The sequence below is a fragment of the Misgurnus anguillicaudatus genome, chromosome 5 (assembly GCF_027580225.2).
Source record: "Misgurnus anguillicaudatus chromosome 5, ASM2758022v2, whole genome shotgun sequence".
Taxonomy (NCBI): domain Eukaryota; kingdom Metazoa; phylum Chordata; class Actinopteri; order Cypriniformes; family Cobitidae; genus Misgurnus; species Misgurnus anguillicaudatus.
In genome coordinates, this window is record NC_073341.2 from 28,605,377 (window position 1) to 28,623,738 (window position 18,362).

The window sequence follows — 18,362 nt, forward strand, 5'->3', positions numbered from 1 at the left end:
CGTGTGCATGTGTGGTTTTGTGTGCCCCTGCACATGACTTACTGTCTATTAGTCTCATGAAGTAATGTGTATGTGTGTACTCATCTGGGCACCCTTTTCGACGAGGATGTGTGTGTGTGTACGTCCAGTATGAGCCCTGACTGTGTGCTCTGTACAACACACACACAATGCGGCTCTGTGTGCAGACCTGTGGAATGTGAGAGCGCACCGGGCAATGGGGGAGCGGTAGATGGAGGGAGGGTGTGGAAAGGTAGAAGGATGAAGAGAGGAGAAGGGTGGTGGCAGGAAGACGGTAAGGCTCCAGGGGTGTGTAGGGTGACTGGGTTACTGTGGATCAGATGATGGGAGGCCTGATGATTGCCGAAACATCGATCATAAGCCCTGGTGACAGGAGTACGATCCATGGCCGGTGATTCAGCACTGGCTGGGGTTTTCTTCAAAACTTAAAAGTTTTAGACCAAACTTAGACCGATCATTTTTATAGGTAAAGCCTAATAAAGCAGAATTAAGAAAAATGGATGCTGTAAAATGGATGCTGTAAAATGGATGCTTTCGGCATCATGTACCAAGATGCCGAAAGGCTTCACATAACATTTATGGATAGTGGTGACCCTGCCTGCACTGTAAAAAAATCATTTCTGCCTTAAATGTTTTTGTTAAATCAACTCAGATTTACAAGTCCTTTCAACTTACTATTATTTATCTTGACTAGAGATGAGTTGTTATTACAACAGATGAATTGTTTTAACTTATAAAATATAGTTGAAAAAAGTCAACTTCATTTTATAAGTTGTAGCAACTCATCTCAAGATAAATAAAAGTAAGTTGACATGACTTGTAAATCTGAGTTGATTCAACAAGAAAAACTAAGGCAGCAAAGATTTTTTTACAGTGTGTGTAAAATGACCCGTGAAAGTCATTTTAATCGTGATGTAAGATCATCATACACTGTCAAAAATGGTCAAAATATGTACCCCAGTTGTCACTGGGGCTGTACCCTACAGTTTTGCACCTAAAGATTTCATATTAGTACCTCACACATTGGTGTTTATTTGGACCTCTAAGATATATATTAGTACCTTTTAGGTATATATCGGTACCTAATGGTACATATTAGGACCTTTATAAATGGTACTGCCCAATGGTCAGCTTACAGTTTGCATAATGTAAAACACATTTAGTGAAAAAATAGTAAGTCTACTGTCAAAGATTGAAATTAAAGGGGCCATGGCACAAGACTTTTTTAAGATGTCAAATAAATCTTTGGTGTCCCCGGAGCACATATGTGAAGTTTTAGCTCAATAGACCATATAAATAATTTATTCTAACATGTTAAAATTGCCGCTTTGTAGGTGTGTGCAAAAATTGTTCCGTTTTGTGTGTGTCCTTTAAAATGCAAATGAGATGATGAAATTTAAACACTGATCACAATGATGGTGGCTTGTTGCAATTAAAACTCAATTGTGCTTTTCTCTGCACTAAATGGCAGTGCCGTGGTTGGATAGTGCAGATTAAAGGGCGGTATTATTTTAATAAGAGCTCCTTATGACATCATAATGAGAGCCAAATTTCAACAACCTATTTTTTCATGTGCTTGTAGAGAATGGTTTTCCAAAACTACGTTACTGGGTTAATCTTTTTCATATTTTCTAGGTTGATAGATGCACTGGGGACCCAATCATAGCACTTAAACATGGAAAAAGTCAGATTTTCATGCCATGGCCCCTTTAAAGTCATAAAAAAATAATTTTTATGCCGTTATCTCATAAATCGATTGTAAGAGTTAAGCCTGGATTTCACAGACTATATTTGTGTCTGTATTATATAATTAAATGGCTAACAATACATCCACAGTACTCTAGTAGTTACAAAAAATCTTTTAATACCCCTAAAATGGAATATTTAGACTGTTTCTCAATTACATTTTTAGAGACTTGTGTGTTTTCTCATATCTGCATGATAATAAACTAAAACTAAAAATGTTTTGAGGCTTTACGCCATGAGTATAATCAAACTGTGATGGCCGTGGGAAACAGTTTTGTTTGATATTACAGTACACATGGGGGGGCTGAAGGCGCCCATTATGTTTGGTCTCATAAAGCTTCCTATTTATTCTCATAACTTTCCAGATAATCTATTGCAAACAGAGGCTTCTCGGGACGTAGGATTTTAGACAGCAGTTTCTGAATGAAGAAACCCCATTGACAGTGCGATTTAGTCCACAGCTAAGCTTAAGTGTCTAGGACACCACCATGCAGATTTAACAGCCCCCTTTGAATTGAAAGGTTTTAATTCTGATCCAGATCCTTCATAAAGACAATATAACTGAACAGTCAGGACCATAGGCTTCTGGCATATTTACTCAGATCTGATTTTATGTTACAGTAAAGTTCACAATATATGGCGCTGTTGTTTTATTTTAGTGGATCTAATACTGTTTGCCAATGCTGGACCTAACACATACACACAAACACAATGATTACTTAAACAAAACAAACATTCACCATAAGGTTCTGCATTCTTAGCAGCTCCATGATACACTTTTAAGGGTGAGGCTTTATCCTGTGAACTATTCTGAGAAACTGACCCTGTTTGTAGACATTAGCTTTCTGTGTTCTCAAAGAATTCAGGTGGTATGTGGACATTTAATTATATCAAGAACACAAATCCTGGATTTATTATACAACATCAACATGTCATGTCAAAAAGAGTATGTGTGTATAAACTATTAAATATGCATATTAAAGAGAACCATAAACACAGATTATGCAAACTCTAAATGTAATTTTTGGTTGCAATGTATATGCACATTATATGTAGGTAGAAGCATTTGGCAGATGCTTATTCCAAAGTATTTACAGTGCCTTACAAGCTCTAAATGTTATATGTATGTCTGTTCCCTGGATCGTCTGAATGTGTTTCTAGTCCTAACAATATCACAACCTATGATATTATTAATATCATGATATAGTTTCTCAGACAAACTGTACTTGATTGCCATAAACCTATATAGCAGTTCTACAGAGATCATAGAATTTCGGGAGAGGAAGATGGAGGGTAGAGGGGAGGTTTAAGATGGAGCAGGTAGACAAAGCCAGCATTCATGGACACAGAGAAGGAATGAAAAACATTCTCCACCAAGAAAAGCATGGTCATCGGTAGGCCATCGGTTAGGGTGTGTGCATGTGTGCATGAATGTGTGTATGCCAACACGAAAGAATATGATAAGAAAGAAAAGAGGGTGTCGGTCTCTGATAGGTGGGTGTTAATGTACGCAAGCCTCCGGTTAAAAGGTGCCCTCCGCCCAAAATCTACCAGTTGCAGAGCTGCTAGAAGAGGATGACAATTTGGTTAGGTTATGAGAAGGTCGATTTCTCATTCTTTTTGTGTCTGTGTGTGTGTTGGGGGTGGAAGTTTGTGACCGGAGCCCAAAGACAACAGGACAATGGCCTACGCAGTGTCTGTGGAATGCATTCAGTAAGTCAGTTCACAGGCAATTCAGTCAGTGTGAAAATTCCATTGACCTGAAAAGAGAAACCCACTGACTTATTTTTATGCACCTTCACAAACAGACCAAATTGAGGTTGTAAATAAATCTCCAGTGCTTCTGAAAGGCTCAAATCTGAAATGGCATTCAGAAGTAAGAAGGTGAGGTTTGTGGTGCTGATTCTGTGTGCATTTATAGAGGTGAGTTGGTGTGGCCTGCCCCCTACAGGCGAAAACGATACAGGCAGTGAACTAAAAATGTGCATTCTCTTTCTTGCTTCTGATTAATCTTACTGGCTAGATTAGATTATGCGGATGTAATGAATAATTCACTTTTAATCAGTAAATCCAAACGTGCATATTCTCATGGTGCAAACACTTGAATGTTTTACCGTCATCCATGGACATGCACCTGTGCGTCATATTACATCTTGTAGTTACACCAGTGTCCATTAGAGGGAGCTCAAAACGTAAGTAAAGTGAGTCGAATCATGACTGAGCAACCTGCCCTTTTGGATTATCTAGTTCAAGTCAAAAATTGCAAATGCTTTGTTAGCTACATATACAAATCACGTATGTGCTGATAAAACTGTTGCTAATGCAAAACCACGAATGGAAAAAAGTTATTGGGGTTAAAATTACAACTAATCAGGTCAGAGGGTTGCTTGCATCTGTTATCTGGACCCAAAGCAGAAGTTGACTGTCCTATAAGTCAAATTGAGATCCCATTAGATCTAGAATATTAGTAGTATGATCGTTAAATGGAAAATACCCTAGAATGCTGTCTCAGGCCCAGGACGTCTGGAGAGATATTACATAACCTGCTCACCAGGCTGGACTCCGCTGGAGGGAGGGAGGGGCATAAAATGTTGCCCCCTGCATTCAAGTAACAGCTTTGAGAATGATATGAAACCAATGTGACCCCAACCCAGTACTAAGTTTAAACCTAGCTATAAATCCTAAGATTGGCAATTGGTTAATGTAAATTATTTCAGATATAATGCAATGCTAATAAACACATTAACATTTGCAAACAATAATGGGCAGTTTTATTATTTTATTAAGTCATAATAATAGGACTGTCAGGGCATGACAAAAATAAACATTTTCCCACATCTTTCTTTGTCATCACCTTTTTAAATGTTGCAACAGCAGTAATTATTCATTATTTTTTTAAATTAATTAATTAAGATAAAGAATATTTAGAGTAATATACAGAAAATAAGTGCTTCAATTTTGGCCATAAAATTATTAAACAATCTGGTTGCCATGGCGGCTCATACTATAATTAATATCCACAAACTCAATGCTAAATAACTAATACCTTATTTTATTTGTAATACTTCGTAATTAAGAATAAATACGTTTATCCTCTATCCAAATTTGAAACAAATTTAAGGCGAAAAGTCCTATGCTACATAAATTGCGTAGTTAGTTACAGCCTGCCAACAATCCATGTTCGACTTTATGCGGCGCTGCGCAGACCGATCGCCGTATGACATCAAAGTACCGCGAGAGCGAACCATTCGATCAGAATCACACTTTCGTTTAACTCGCTCTCGCGATCAAAAGCCGAACAGACGGCGCAGTATGAACTTTCGTAACTTCTGGCATCCACAAATGATCTGTCTCCCTCTCGCGCGCACAGACACGCCCCTCACCCACAGGGGGCGTTTCTCACCTGCCTGAAAGTTCTCGGTTTAACGGCTAAATTTGACAACAGAAGTCTCTCCTCTCCCGTTCCACGTGTATGTACAGTAGGCTCTCGGAATCTACTACAAAGAAGACGATTTATAAACTTAAATTCAGATTAAATCCGAGCTATAATAAGATATTGGTTTACACGTAAAATAAATCTCTAGGTTGATTATGCATTGCGTTAAAACGCTACGAGCGTCTAGAGTCGGTATTTTACTCATTAGAAATGCTAGGAAATGGGAGAGAGTGGCGGAAAGTTGCGGCAGAAGGCAAACAGCCGCGTGCCTGCTTCATACGAGCGCATCACCTGGTCAGCATCCCCGTCATCAGCACCTGGCAACAGATACAGACACGTACAGGTAAATCCATATGGATGCTTAAGCCTGTTTATAATGTTGACATGATACTGATTATAAATAAATATTGTGTTTTGTCCACTGTCCAGAAATTGTGGTTTTGATTGTGAACGTACTTTGGGTTAATGTGTTGTTTTGGGCAGTAAGAAGGTGGTTACTGGTTTGGAGGACCTGTTGTTCTACACAATCACCCAGGGAGAAGAGAAAATCTCAGTGGCACGTTTCCTAGCTGTGAGTAACACAAATTAAGTCGCATTGCTGACAATTATACAGCATGTGTGTGAGACACTACAGTCAGCAGCTTAAGCCTTTGCCCACACTTTAAAAAAATAAAGGTCCTGCCCTGTAAAAAAAAATATTTGCTCCATTAAATGTTTTGGTTTACTCAACATGGACTTAAACGTCTTTTTAACTTACAATTATTTATATTGACTAGAGATGAGTTGTTATAACTTATAAAATATATAGATGAAATAAGTCAACGGAATTTTATAAGTTGTAGCAACTCATCTCTTGTCAAGATAAATAATAGTAAGTTGAAATTACTTGTAAATTTGAGTTGATTAAAAAATAATTGTTTTTTACAGTAAACCTTTAGAATCCACAAAACCATTTTTTTGCACAGAGGTAGTATAAAACATTATGTATAAAAACGCAAGAAAGAAAGGTTGTTTTAGGAAACTTTGACTAAAAGGTTCTTTGGGGTACCAAACATGGTTCTTCTAAGTCGTTGCTATTCGCTTCAAATAACTCTTTATAAAACATACATTTTAAGAGTGTCCTGCAGCAATTAACTTTGTATATATATATATATATATATATATATATATATATATATATATATATATATATATATTTTTTTTTTTTTTTTTTTATTTAAATGGGATACAATTTAAACTTTTAGACATCTGATCATATACTGCTAGTTGTATGCAATGATCAAATAATTTGTCTTACTGCAATTTTTGTGATTTAGTGGTTTATTGTGAAGAAAACGTTGGCCAGTTTGTATGTGACCTTTTTACATTAAACTCATAAATATTAAGCTGGTCACAGAAAGATCTCAATACGTTTTAAGTTGCAGCGGCTGAACTGTTTGTCCCATTAGGTATGACTGAAATGAGGCACGTGTACTGTACACTTGCTCAGTAAAAGTCATAAATCATGATCATCGTATAATGATGTTAGTTACCATATCAGGTTCGGGTCATGTGGTTGAGCCACGCAATGGTTACACTCAAACAAGCTCATATTAAATATAACCATGTGGGCAAATATAGAAATATATCAAATTAATGTATTTACCAATGTAAAAAAACCTGAATACACAAATTAATCTTTGTTTTCCACACGTAGTCCTACATACACAAACCCTTTACAGTAAAGCAATTTATGGTTGTGTGTGTGCTTACACATGTCTGTTGCTTTGCTATATAAGTCTAATCTCCACTAATGAGTCTAATAATAAATAAAACATAATAAATCACGCTGCGTGCATGCTGAGACATAACAGCTCTATATATCGCTGACTGATGAAACAAGTTCATACCAAATGACTGATGGTGAAGTCTATTATTAGTCTAACATAAGCACGGTCACACTGTACAGTAACACAAGAGCTTCAGATTTTTGCCCATAATTAAAAACATCCATATATCACTTATATATAGTACCACCCTCTGTATATCATTACTCTGTATACCCAACCTTTCAAGCAAACAAGAGAATCCAGTCAAAAGAGACTTTCTTGAAATAATCTTAAAATAATATGAAATAATAATAATCTTGGAACTAGGTATTTTGCCATTCATTATTATAATATTTATATGTTTCCTAGCTGCCCTCAGAAATACAGGACTGCTGACCACTGACCCCCGTTTGAGAGACTGCATGCGACAGATTGACCAAGCAGTCCAAAATTCTGTTGGTAACGTAATGATGGACCAGGAACTGTTTAGAAGGTCTGTGAGAAATTCATAAATAATGTGATTATAATCCTATACACACACATGTGTTTTTAAAGATAACCCATAGTAGAGGTTATAGTGTGCGTGCCCACCACTTACACTTTACAGTCCACAGTTGTTATGATATATAAAGGCACTCTGTTGGAATGTTGGCACTTGCAGGGTAAATAAATAGGAGTCCAATGTTCCTGGAAGGCTGAAAATACTACCAGTCATTTCAAAATGTGCACATAGACCACATCATGCTGTCACATACTTTACAAATGGTTTACCTAACTCTCTGTCCTCAAAAGAGGTACTGTAAATACAACACCACGGCACCTGTTAAATTTGTTTTTGCATGTGCAGCTTACATATCTATGTATCACACCAGCTCCGTGTTAATGAATATAGATCCATGGTCAACTCTCATAAACACATTACAGATCACAGGTGGCTGTTTGGACATAAGCCTATTTCTGTGTGTAGATGTGTTAGCAGTAATATTGTCCTGCTGACGCAAGCCTTCCAAAGGAAGTTCATCATTCCAGATTTCGAGGCCTTCACGTCCCTTATCAACCATCTGTATTATAATGCACAAGCTCGGGAAGGAGGGAAAGTAAGATATTTATGTCCACATCTCTTTTGCTCTTCAAATTTGCATTTCTTCTTGTCTGTATAATTTGTGTGTGTTTGTACAGGTAGCCAACTACATCCCCCAGCTGGCAAAGTTCAGCCCTCATCTCTGGGGAGTTTCTCTGTGTACAGTTGATGGTCAGAGGTAGATTTTACCTAAGTCTTCTTCACTCATATTTATTGCAGGGTCTGAAAATATCCTCATTCATTTTTGTTTATATCTCCATTTTTATTGCTCATGTGTCTATAGACATTCTGTAGGTGACACGAATATGCCGTTCTGTCTCCAGTCCTGCATGAAGCCTCTGGAGTACGCACTGGCCGTGCATGAGTCCGGCACTGAACATGTGCACAGATATGTGGGAAAAGAACCCAGTGGCCTTAAATTCAACAAACTCTATTTAGATGAAGAAGGTGAGAAATACTTTTTCTTTTGACTTGATACGGTCACATAAAGTGTCCTCTAAAAGTTTTTGGCCACAGTAGAGCCATTTGTAAATAGAAAGACCATCACAGAACAAACTTCACTTTATGCACTGATACCTGGCAAGCAGGTTCCAAAGGAATTTTAGTGGATATTTGAGATTAGTTCCCTTAACTCATTCCCCGCCAGACATTGTTTGAAAAGTTGCCCGCAGCATTTTTGTGATTTTCACAAAAGTTTCACAAAATGCCTTTCAAGGAAATTTTTCTTCTAAAAAATATATGAACAGGCAAATATATCAAATGAAAGAAAATCAAACAATAAACAAACAAACAAACAAAACCGAAAAAAGTTTCATCATATCTATATTTTTCTCTGTTTATAAACTCTTAAATATTGGCATTTTCCTTTAAAAATACAAATTTTTATCAAAAAGGCAGAAATAACTGCATTATTGTGAAGGAATTTTGTTAGAGATCAGATTCAGAACGATTATCAAAACATACACAGAGTTTAAAATTATTAAATAACGTTTTGGCTTCAGTTTTTTTCATAAATTGGGTAAGATCAGATAATTGCGGTATTGCAGATTAACATAAAAATTAATCAGGAACACTTTTTTATGCAAAAAAATTCTTAATTGAAGAGATAACTCAATGGCGGGAAAAGAGTTAAAGGGATAGTTCACCCAAAAATGAAAATTCTGTCATCATTTACTCACCCTCAAGTTGTTTTAAACCTCTATAAGTTTATTTATTCTGTTGAATACAAAAAAAAAGATATTTTGATAAAAGTACACAGTTTAACCCATTGACTTCTATAGTAGGAATAACAAATACTATCGAAGTTAATGGGTACATGGGTAACTGTGTGATTATCATCATTTATCAAAATATCTTTTTTTGTATTCAACAGAATCAGGAAACTTATACAGAAACATGCGAGGGAGTAAATGATGACAGAATTTTAAAGGTCATGACTGAAGTTATATTTAAAAAAAAATAAGCATTTTAATTACTGACTAATAACTTTGTCATTGCCATTAAAGTAGGGGTGCCGATATACACTAATAATACACAGCCGATAACTATATCATTCACAGCTCATGTACTACGGCTTTTGACCAGTAAGTCCTTATCGATCTGAACTAACTGTTAGTTTGAGTCGTTCATAACATGCATTTGAAAAAGTAACACTTATCAAACATAAACATTATACATATTCTTTATTATCATGAAAATACCTGAAAAGGTTTGAAGAACAGCAATATAAATATATCCTTAAGCCATTTCCCGGAGCTGCGTGTGTATGATATTGAGTTTCTGCACGAGAGCGCCCTCTGGCTTTTGGATGTAGCGGCATTTCTTTGTAATTCATTGCGAAGCATAGTAAGAATCACCGGTATATCGGTGCATTCCTACATTAAAGTAAATTTCCTGAACCTAAACATGATAAAAAATTACAAGGTTAATTTACAAAAAAACATGTCAGACACATTTAGAGCTTTGCATCTGAACTCCTCATTTGTTTTTCCAGATAAACCCCATAATCCCATGGTGAATGCGGGAGCCATTGTAATTAGCTCTCTTGTAAAGGTATGAGAAGAGATTTTCTAAGTTTGTTTTTAAATTTTGTATAAATGCTACTGTTGCATCCATATGCATGTAACATATGAGTGCAGCATGTCTGTATGTAGCGTCATCCACTTGTGATCCGATTGACCAAATTGCACCTTAATCCCAGGTGTACACTGCAAAAAATGACTTTCTTACTTAGCATTTTTGTCTTGTTTCAGTAGAAATATATAAAATTCTGTCGGAGCCGGTGGTTTAGCGGGCAGCGCTCCGACATGTGGTGCTTTCACTCTTTCGGCGACCCGAGTTCGATTCCGACTCGTGGTCATATGCCGATCCCATACCCCTCTCTCCTCCCAGTACTTTCCGGTCCTCTCCTTAATTACTGTCAAATAAACGCAAAAATGGCCAAAAAATATTATAAACTTTTTTTTATTAAAATTGAATAAAAATTAAATTAAGATAAATTAAGATGCTTTTTCTTCATGAGTAAAATGACCTTAGAAGTCTTGTTTATAGTCCAAGTAAATTTATACTTAAAACGAGCGCAACTTTCTGCCAATGAAGTGAGAAAAATATATATATATATATATTCTAAAAACTATACTTATTTTCTTAGGTCATTTTGCTTATCAAGAAAATAAATCTTGATTTAAGAATTTTTAGATATTTCTACAAAAAACAAGACAAAATACTAAATAAGAAAGTCATTTTATGCAGTGTTAACAGGGCTTGTGTGGTGGTACTTGTGATAGTGTGTGTCAGGAGAGAGTGGCCGGCCATATGGGCAGTGACATAATATGATCTGCAGTTGCTCAAGAGGTGTGTCCAAACAGCCAATCAGAGCATAATGCTAAGGGACACAACCCATTCCAGTTCAAATGAGTGTGTTTATAATCACTTGAAAAGTGAAAAATAAAAAACAATTTAAAAAAAATATAGAAGCATAACCTGGTCGCATAAAGTTTCACTACGAGATGAATGTCTTGTACGGTACTTTCAAACACGCAAAAGATTGTCATTTGATCTGTGACCTTAAGTATGTTACGCAACCAGCTGTGAACCCCAGACCAGTATGTTTCAAGACGAAGACATTTCATGGCTGTGATCGCATTGCACTGACCTTTCCTTGCCTGCCATATACCTAGACATTTTTACATCATATTTTTAGGACATATTAAACCCAACAGCAGTACATTGCAAAACAGTCATTTCACCTTATGATCAACATTATAAATTAAATTGTCTTTGACCATTAAACAGCAAGAGTTTATTTTAAATGAAAAACATATTAACCGGTCAATAAATACACTACTAATTTTTGTAAATTATTTCTACATTTTAGAATAACAGTAAAGTCTACATACTCTTTGCATTCTCTCAACTAAATTCATAAAGGTTGGAAGCTCAGGAAAAATAATACATTCTTCCTTATCTATATGTCAATTTTGGATAAAAGCATCTGCTAAAAGAGTAAATGTAAAAGTCGCAGTTTTTGTGTATCCTGGACATTTCTTAACTTATTATCCAGCTCAACACATTCATTACAAATAAAGTCAGAATTACAGAGACACTGAGAATCAGGGTTTCACATTCTCATAGCGTTCTATTATAACACATTTGTCCATGTTGTTCACTAATACATACACACACACACTTGTGCACACTGCCACCAAGTGTTAGACTAAATACTACAGTTACTGTTTTCAGAACACACTGTACCACTCGATAGTGTGTAATCTTTACTCTTTATTTATAATCGAAACTTATTTGAATCATACAAACGGACAGTGCGGTTATGTTATTTTATATGCATGGGTGACATTTTCTTTTTTGACTGAAATTATACTATTAAAAGTTTTATTGTCTTATTTTCTTTCTATTACAGCCTGGCTCCAACAAAGCAGAGAAGTTTGATTTTGTAAGTATTGCAATACTTACATACTTATCTCCCCCACAATATGCAATATCTCAAATGTTTATTATCTTACTTGTAATACATTTAATTTAATTTATCCTTCAGATTATGGATTATCTGAAAAGAATGGCGGGCAGAGAATATGTTGGGTTCAGTAATGCTACGTGAGTTTTTATTTAATAATTTGTAGTACATTCTGGTTTGATGGTAAATGATACGGGTTTTTTCTTTCTTTAAAGTTTCCAATCAGAGAAAGAAACCGGTGATAGGAACTACGCAATTGGTTATTATCTCAAAGAGAAAAAAGTAGGCATTGCATTATAATACATGTATTACTAATGTAATACATTTACTACTTTTGTAGGTTACAACATTGTCACTTATATATTGTGCTATTGCTCTGTAGTGTTTTCCCAAAGGAGCTGACATGATGGCAGCCCTTGATTTTTACTTTCAGGTAAATAAACTGTCCATTTGCTTCACTTTGTTTACTGCCATATGCGCTTGTGGTGCTATTATTGCTCATATAGGCTGGTGAGAAAATTGAATAAGAGACTATGTGCCATAGCTACTACATAATGACCACTATTGCCAAAGTCGTCTTTTTAACACACATTTTGATCTTTTTTACCCCTTTACTTCTTTCTTTAATTTCTAGCTATGTTCTATTGAGGTAACATGTGAATCTGGCAGCGTCATGGCAGCCACATTGGCTAATGGAGGGATTTGTCCAATCACAGGCGAGCGTGTGCTCAGTGCAGAGGCTGTACGAAACACTCTCAGTCTCATGCACTCTTGCGGCATGTATGACTTCTCTGGACAGTTTGCCTTTCACGTGAGTTGTTTTGCAAGTTATAGCAACTCTAAATTTACTCATCTTAAAGGGATAGTTCACCCAAAAATGAAAAGTCTTTCATCATTTACTCATCCTCATGTTGTTTTAAACCTGTATGAATTCCTTTTTTTTTTGATGAACACAAAAGAAGATATTTTGAGAAATGATGGTAAACACACAGCATACAGTGTCCATTGACTTCCATAGTAGGAATAAAAATATGATGAAATTTAATGGGTACCATCAACTGTGTGCTTTCCATCATTTATCAAAATATTTTCTTTATCATTTATCACAATACTTCCAAAATATTTTTTCCTACTATGGAAGTCAATGGAAACTGTATGATATGTGTTTACCATCATTTCTCAAAATATCTTCTTTTGTGTTCATCAGAAAAAAGAAATTCATACAGGTTTAAAACAACATGTGGATGAGTAAATGATGACAGAATTTTCATTTTTGGGTGAACTATCCCTTTAATGGTTTTTGGCTGAACTTCCCTTAAAAAAAAGTAAATTACATTGATTATTGTGTATTGTATGTGTGTGTCGCTCAGGTGGGCTTGCCTGCTAAATCTGGGGTGTCTGGTGCCGTGCTGCTTGTGGTTCCTAATATCATGGGAGTGATGTGCTGGTCTCCACCTCTTGACCGCCTCGGCAACAGTATCCGAGGAATCCACTTCTGTCAGGTACTTAGTACTTTACTTCTTTTCAAGGGCGCACTATGCAAAGCTTATCACAACATGTATTTAGCCCATCATGTGTGTGGTTCGTCATTTCAAAATATGTGTTCGGCGCATCATGTTAACCATCATGTCTTGTCAAAATAAGTGCCTGCTGCACAGGGTTTAGGATAAAGGTGATGTTCATGTTTGCCAGATACTCGCTTAATCTCATGTGAAATCAGGGTTTACTGTTAAGGGAGTATCTTGAGGGTATTTTGTGAACGTGAGCGTCTCTTTTATCATAAACCGTTTCGACGCCCATGCAGCAGGCACTTATTTTGACAAGACGCATGATGCACGTTGTTCACATGATGCAACAAACACTTATTTTGAAAACACAAGCAACACATGACACTCCGAACACATATTTTGAATTTGCGCCCCTCGGAAGAGAAGTCACCAACCGCCACTGTTCTGTGTGCTTTACTAAAAAAAATTAAAGCACCAATCTGTTACTTTTGCCGCTCTATTGCCATCTCTGTTTGAAACATAAAATTGCAGGTTACTTTACGTGAAACGTGTGAAACAAGTGACATTTCCTATGAAATCCGACCTTGTGACTTGTTGTCAGTTAAAGTGCATTGTGTAACTTTCAGAAGGACAGAAATGCAACATAATATACATAACTATATTATCAGTGGTGTATAAATATCTTACAAAATGAACTGCATTGTTTTTATTATATTAGAATGAGCCATTTTTATCTACATACACCGTGGGCTACCTTGCATGGAAGCATAGATATGTACACTAGATGTCGCCTTGGCTACGGCAGTTTATTGGACCGAATGTGTCAAATAGAGCCGCCATCTTGAAACAGGGGAGCCCTGCTTCAGCGTCATTATAGGCAATGGTGTAACGGAAATAAAATCACCATAAACTGTCATGAATGCGATTTTCTTGGTTTTATTTTGGTTCGTTTCAACAGTTAGACATGTATTTAGCATTGATTCCAGGAAAAAAATTAAAGTTTTGATATTATGAAAATCTACTTTTTCTAACTATAATGCATAGTGCTAGTAGGCCTAACATCCATACGCAGCACAAAAGTCCGGCATCATCCATGAATTCGAAGTACAGGCGGAGATAGCAGCTTTACCTAGCTACTTCCTATGACAAGACCCCTGTTCCAAGATGGCGGCGGTTTTGACGTATACTCAGAACCCCAAGGCGACATCTAGTGTACATATCCATGGCATGGAAGTCGCCATTTTGCACCACCATGTTTCTACACTAAAAACACTTGTAGAAACCGGTTCTACGTGATTTAATTAAGTTTTCTTACACTAAAATTAACATTTATTTTTCAATCATGTTGAAATGGTGTATGTAATTGATTTACATAATTCCAGCAAGTTTAAAAAAAAATAAATTTAAGAAAACAATTCAATTATGTGGAACTGGTGTTTTTGTTCAGTGTACAGTAGCCCTAAATGGACAAACTCTATAGAGCGCGTTTTGTCTATATGTTGTCTCAGACGATGACGGGTTTGTCCTGTGATGGCCACCGTAGCTTCACTATATGTTTCGAAAGGAAGGGGTGAGCTGTGGACTGAGCCGTTGGTTGCAATTCACAGTCTCACCACTAGATGCTGCTAAAATCTACACAGTGGACCTTTAATGAGACATTAACCATGGACATAAACAATCAGTGTTCAAAACATTTTATTTGGGGGGGGGTATTTTAGGTTTAACTTAAAACCTATTAAGATGCTATTCTGAATATAGCTACAGTCTCACACAATTAACCAAACCCGAATCTTTAATTTTGTTTGTGTAGGAGCTTGTCTCCCTCTTTAATTTCCACAATTATGACAATCTGAGACACTTTGCCAGGAAGCTAGACCCTCGCAGACAGACAGGACATGAGAGGGTAAGGTGAAATATGCTATTTTATTTTAAGCATTTTTTAAATATTATTTAATATAGTCATGAGTTTACTAAAGACTAAGCTACTGATTTTACCTCTAATGTGTGATATTACAGAACAAGTCTGTGGTGGATCTGATGTTTGCTGCTTACAGTGGTGATGTTTCAGCTCTCAGGAGGTGAAAAATACATCTACTTGCTTCTTTAAAAAAATGAATAAGCATATATGTTACTAGTTATTACTAAAAATAAGACGGTTATTTATTTCACAGAATCGCTCTCTCTGCCGTTAATATGGAACTGACTGACTATGACTCCCGTACTGCCCTACATGTGGCCTCTGCAGAAGGTAATCTGTGTTTTCTTTTAGACAGGCTTCTTGGTGTAGCCAACTAAAATCTGACTTAAATAAAACTAAATACTGATTTAAAATGTGTTTGAAAATATTAGGTCACTTAGATGCTGTCAGGTTTTTAACAGACACCTGCAAAGTCAACCCAAATGCAAAAGACAGGTAAAGATGCCACTCTACCTCGCCCTATTTCTGTCTGTTCGGCTTTGTTCATATTGCATATATTCATAGTGTCAATCAATCTATTCTTCAGATGGGGGAACACGCCCCTTGATGACGCTATACAATTTGGGCACAATGATGTGGTCAAGATACTGCAAGAATACCAGAGCACTTATACGCATACACTAGTACCCGAGAAGCTCAGTACAGTTGTGTGCCCTCATTCCTCTCTGGACGCAGAGGAACTGAAGAGCATGGATAGCCTGGAGGGTTTAATATGAATGAGCATCACTGTGGGAAAATCCCAAACCACCCTTACCCATGACTTTAGACTGCAAGGTAGCATGTTGGTGTGAGATGCCAATCAAAGGCACGAAATTCATGACAAAGCCTGTACAGGACCATACTGTCCAGCCATGTACAGTAATACAGAGAGACAGTATTTCACATCCAAACCAAAGTTATGCTGTATATAAAAAACTACCAAGTGTTTAGATCTGGTGCAGTTCACTAAGGACAGTTTGGACCAATTTTGAAATGTTTATGCTTCCACGCTCTGCCAAGTGCATTACTACAGATTATCTTCAATGTAATTACTGATACTTACACTCCAACACTGGTCAGTTCAGAAGTCTTACAAACTCAATAGCATCTTGCATGCTTGCTGTAAATGTAGCAGGTTGTCAATAAACACATTAAATGCAGATTCATTAGTTTAGAGCAGGTATTTGTATATATGCACAAATGTTTATATGTTTTTGTAAAGTATTTATAATAATAATGTAGGGCACAAAAGCTTCAACTTTGCTGTTGAAGATCTTGGTTCATATTTGGCAGGAATAAAATAGTATTTAAGACTTATTGTATATGCACTTTATCATTAAAACTGTGATTTGTGAGACTAAGAAAATAAAGTGAGGTATATTGAAAGTGTGCATCATTGTGTCTGTTATTCAAAGTAGGGAGAAAATGATGATGCAATTTTGTAGCACTTGAAAAATTGCAAATGTATGCAAAGCTACTAAACGCCACCCCATGTCAAAAATGAGATAATGATATTAACTGAGTGCTCTCATATGTTTATCAAATACCTTCTCCTTAAAGGGATAGTTCACCCAAATATGAAAAATCTGTCCAAATTTTCTCACTTTCATGTTGTTACAAACCTGTCTTTATTTCTTTGTTCTGGTAAACACAGAACAACATTATTTTTCGTTATTTGCAAGGTTTCTATTTGCATCTTGAGTGATTTTCAACTGTTTGCTATGCCGAAAAAGCTTGCCAGTCAAAATTTAATACCAATAAAATTACTAAAGGGATTTTTGTCAGGCACTTCTGTTAATGACTAATAACCTTTTCATTGGCATTAAAGTAAAATTACTGAAATTTGTGAAATTAAACATAAGAGCCTGATAAAAAATATTTTAATTTACATTTAAAGAGTTCACACTTACAAATAAGTCAGATAGAATTAATGATATGCGTATTTGGCGTGCTGTCCGAGGAGAGGGCTCTGAGCTTGGCATTTGGCCCGAGCCCGGAGCACTCCTCAACAAAGAGAGGGCTCCGGGGTCTGTATTAGGCCCGAACCCAGAACACCCCCCCGTATTCAGGTTAGGAAGTAACCAAGTAAGTGTGAGGAGACGGGGTGGTGGAGCGATGCTAAGAACTATCGAAGAACGTAGGTGAGTTGGCTGCATGTTTATATATGCTTCCACTGATGCCGATCAGGTGGACGCCTGATTGATGATTGTTGACAGCTGGTCGTAATTACTAGATCGATTGGCAGATTATTTGAACGTGCTCCTCTCTAACTTTGTTAATAAAACATCATAAAAACCTGTCAGACGCACTTAGAGTATTTGCATGTGTGACTAAATTAGAGACGCACCGATATGAAATGTTTCCACCGTTAGCCGATTATTCAGACTGATATCTGCCGATACCGATAGTTTTATATTAAGTTGTATTAACTTAATTCGGAAGATTAAATTATCTAAATTTTATTCATTCATATAATACATTAATGACCAGTGACGGCTCATGACTACTTATCCGAGGGGTGCACATTCAAAAAAAGTGTTCGAAGTGTCATGTGTGTTGCTTGCGTTTTCAAAATATGTGTTTGTTGCGTCATGTGAACCATGTGCATCCCGTGTTTTGTCAAAATAAGTGCCTGCTGCACACGTGTCAAAACGGTTTATGATAAAAGAGACGCTCACGTTCACAAAATACACCCAAGACACTCCCTTAACAGTAAACTCTGATTACCCATGAGATTATGAGAGTATCTGGCAAACGCGAGCGTCTCTTTTATCATAAACCCTTTAGATGCGTCTGCAGCATTCACTTATTTTGACAAGACACGTGATGCACACA

The 18,362-nt window shown here is 36.5% G+C and overlaps 1 protein-coding gene across 1 annotated transcript; it reads left to right on the forward strand.

The window, feature by feature from the left end:
* Positions 1-5,182: 5,182 nt before the first annotated feature.
* gls2a (glutaminase 2a (liver, mitochondrial)) lies at positions 5,183-16,683 on the forward strand. The gene is made up of 18 exons (XM_073867920.1): positions 5,183-5,543; positions 5,684-5,775; positions 7,378-7,501; positions 7,976-8,105; positions 8,188-8,267; positions 8,373-8,536; positions 10,083-10,141; positions 12,009-12,041; positions 12,144-12,202; positions 12,278-12,344; positions 12,445-12,495; positions 12,697-12,873; positions 13,433-13,564; positions 15,381-15,473; positions 15,587-15,648; positions 15,742-15,818; positions 15,920-15,983; positions 16,075-16,683. The coding sequence occupies exons 1-18, from the start codon at positions 5,356-5,358 to the stop codon at positions 16,262-16,264; spliced, it is 1,842 nt and encodes a 613-aa protein (XP_073724021.1). The 5' UTR covers positions 5,183-5,355; the 3' UTR covers positions 16,265-16,683.
* Positions 16,684-18,362: the final 1,679 nt, after the last annotated feature.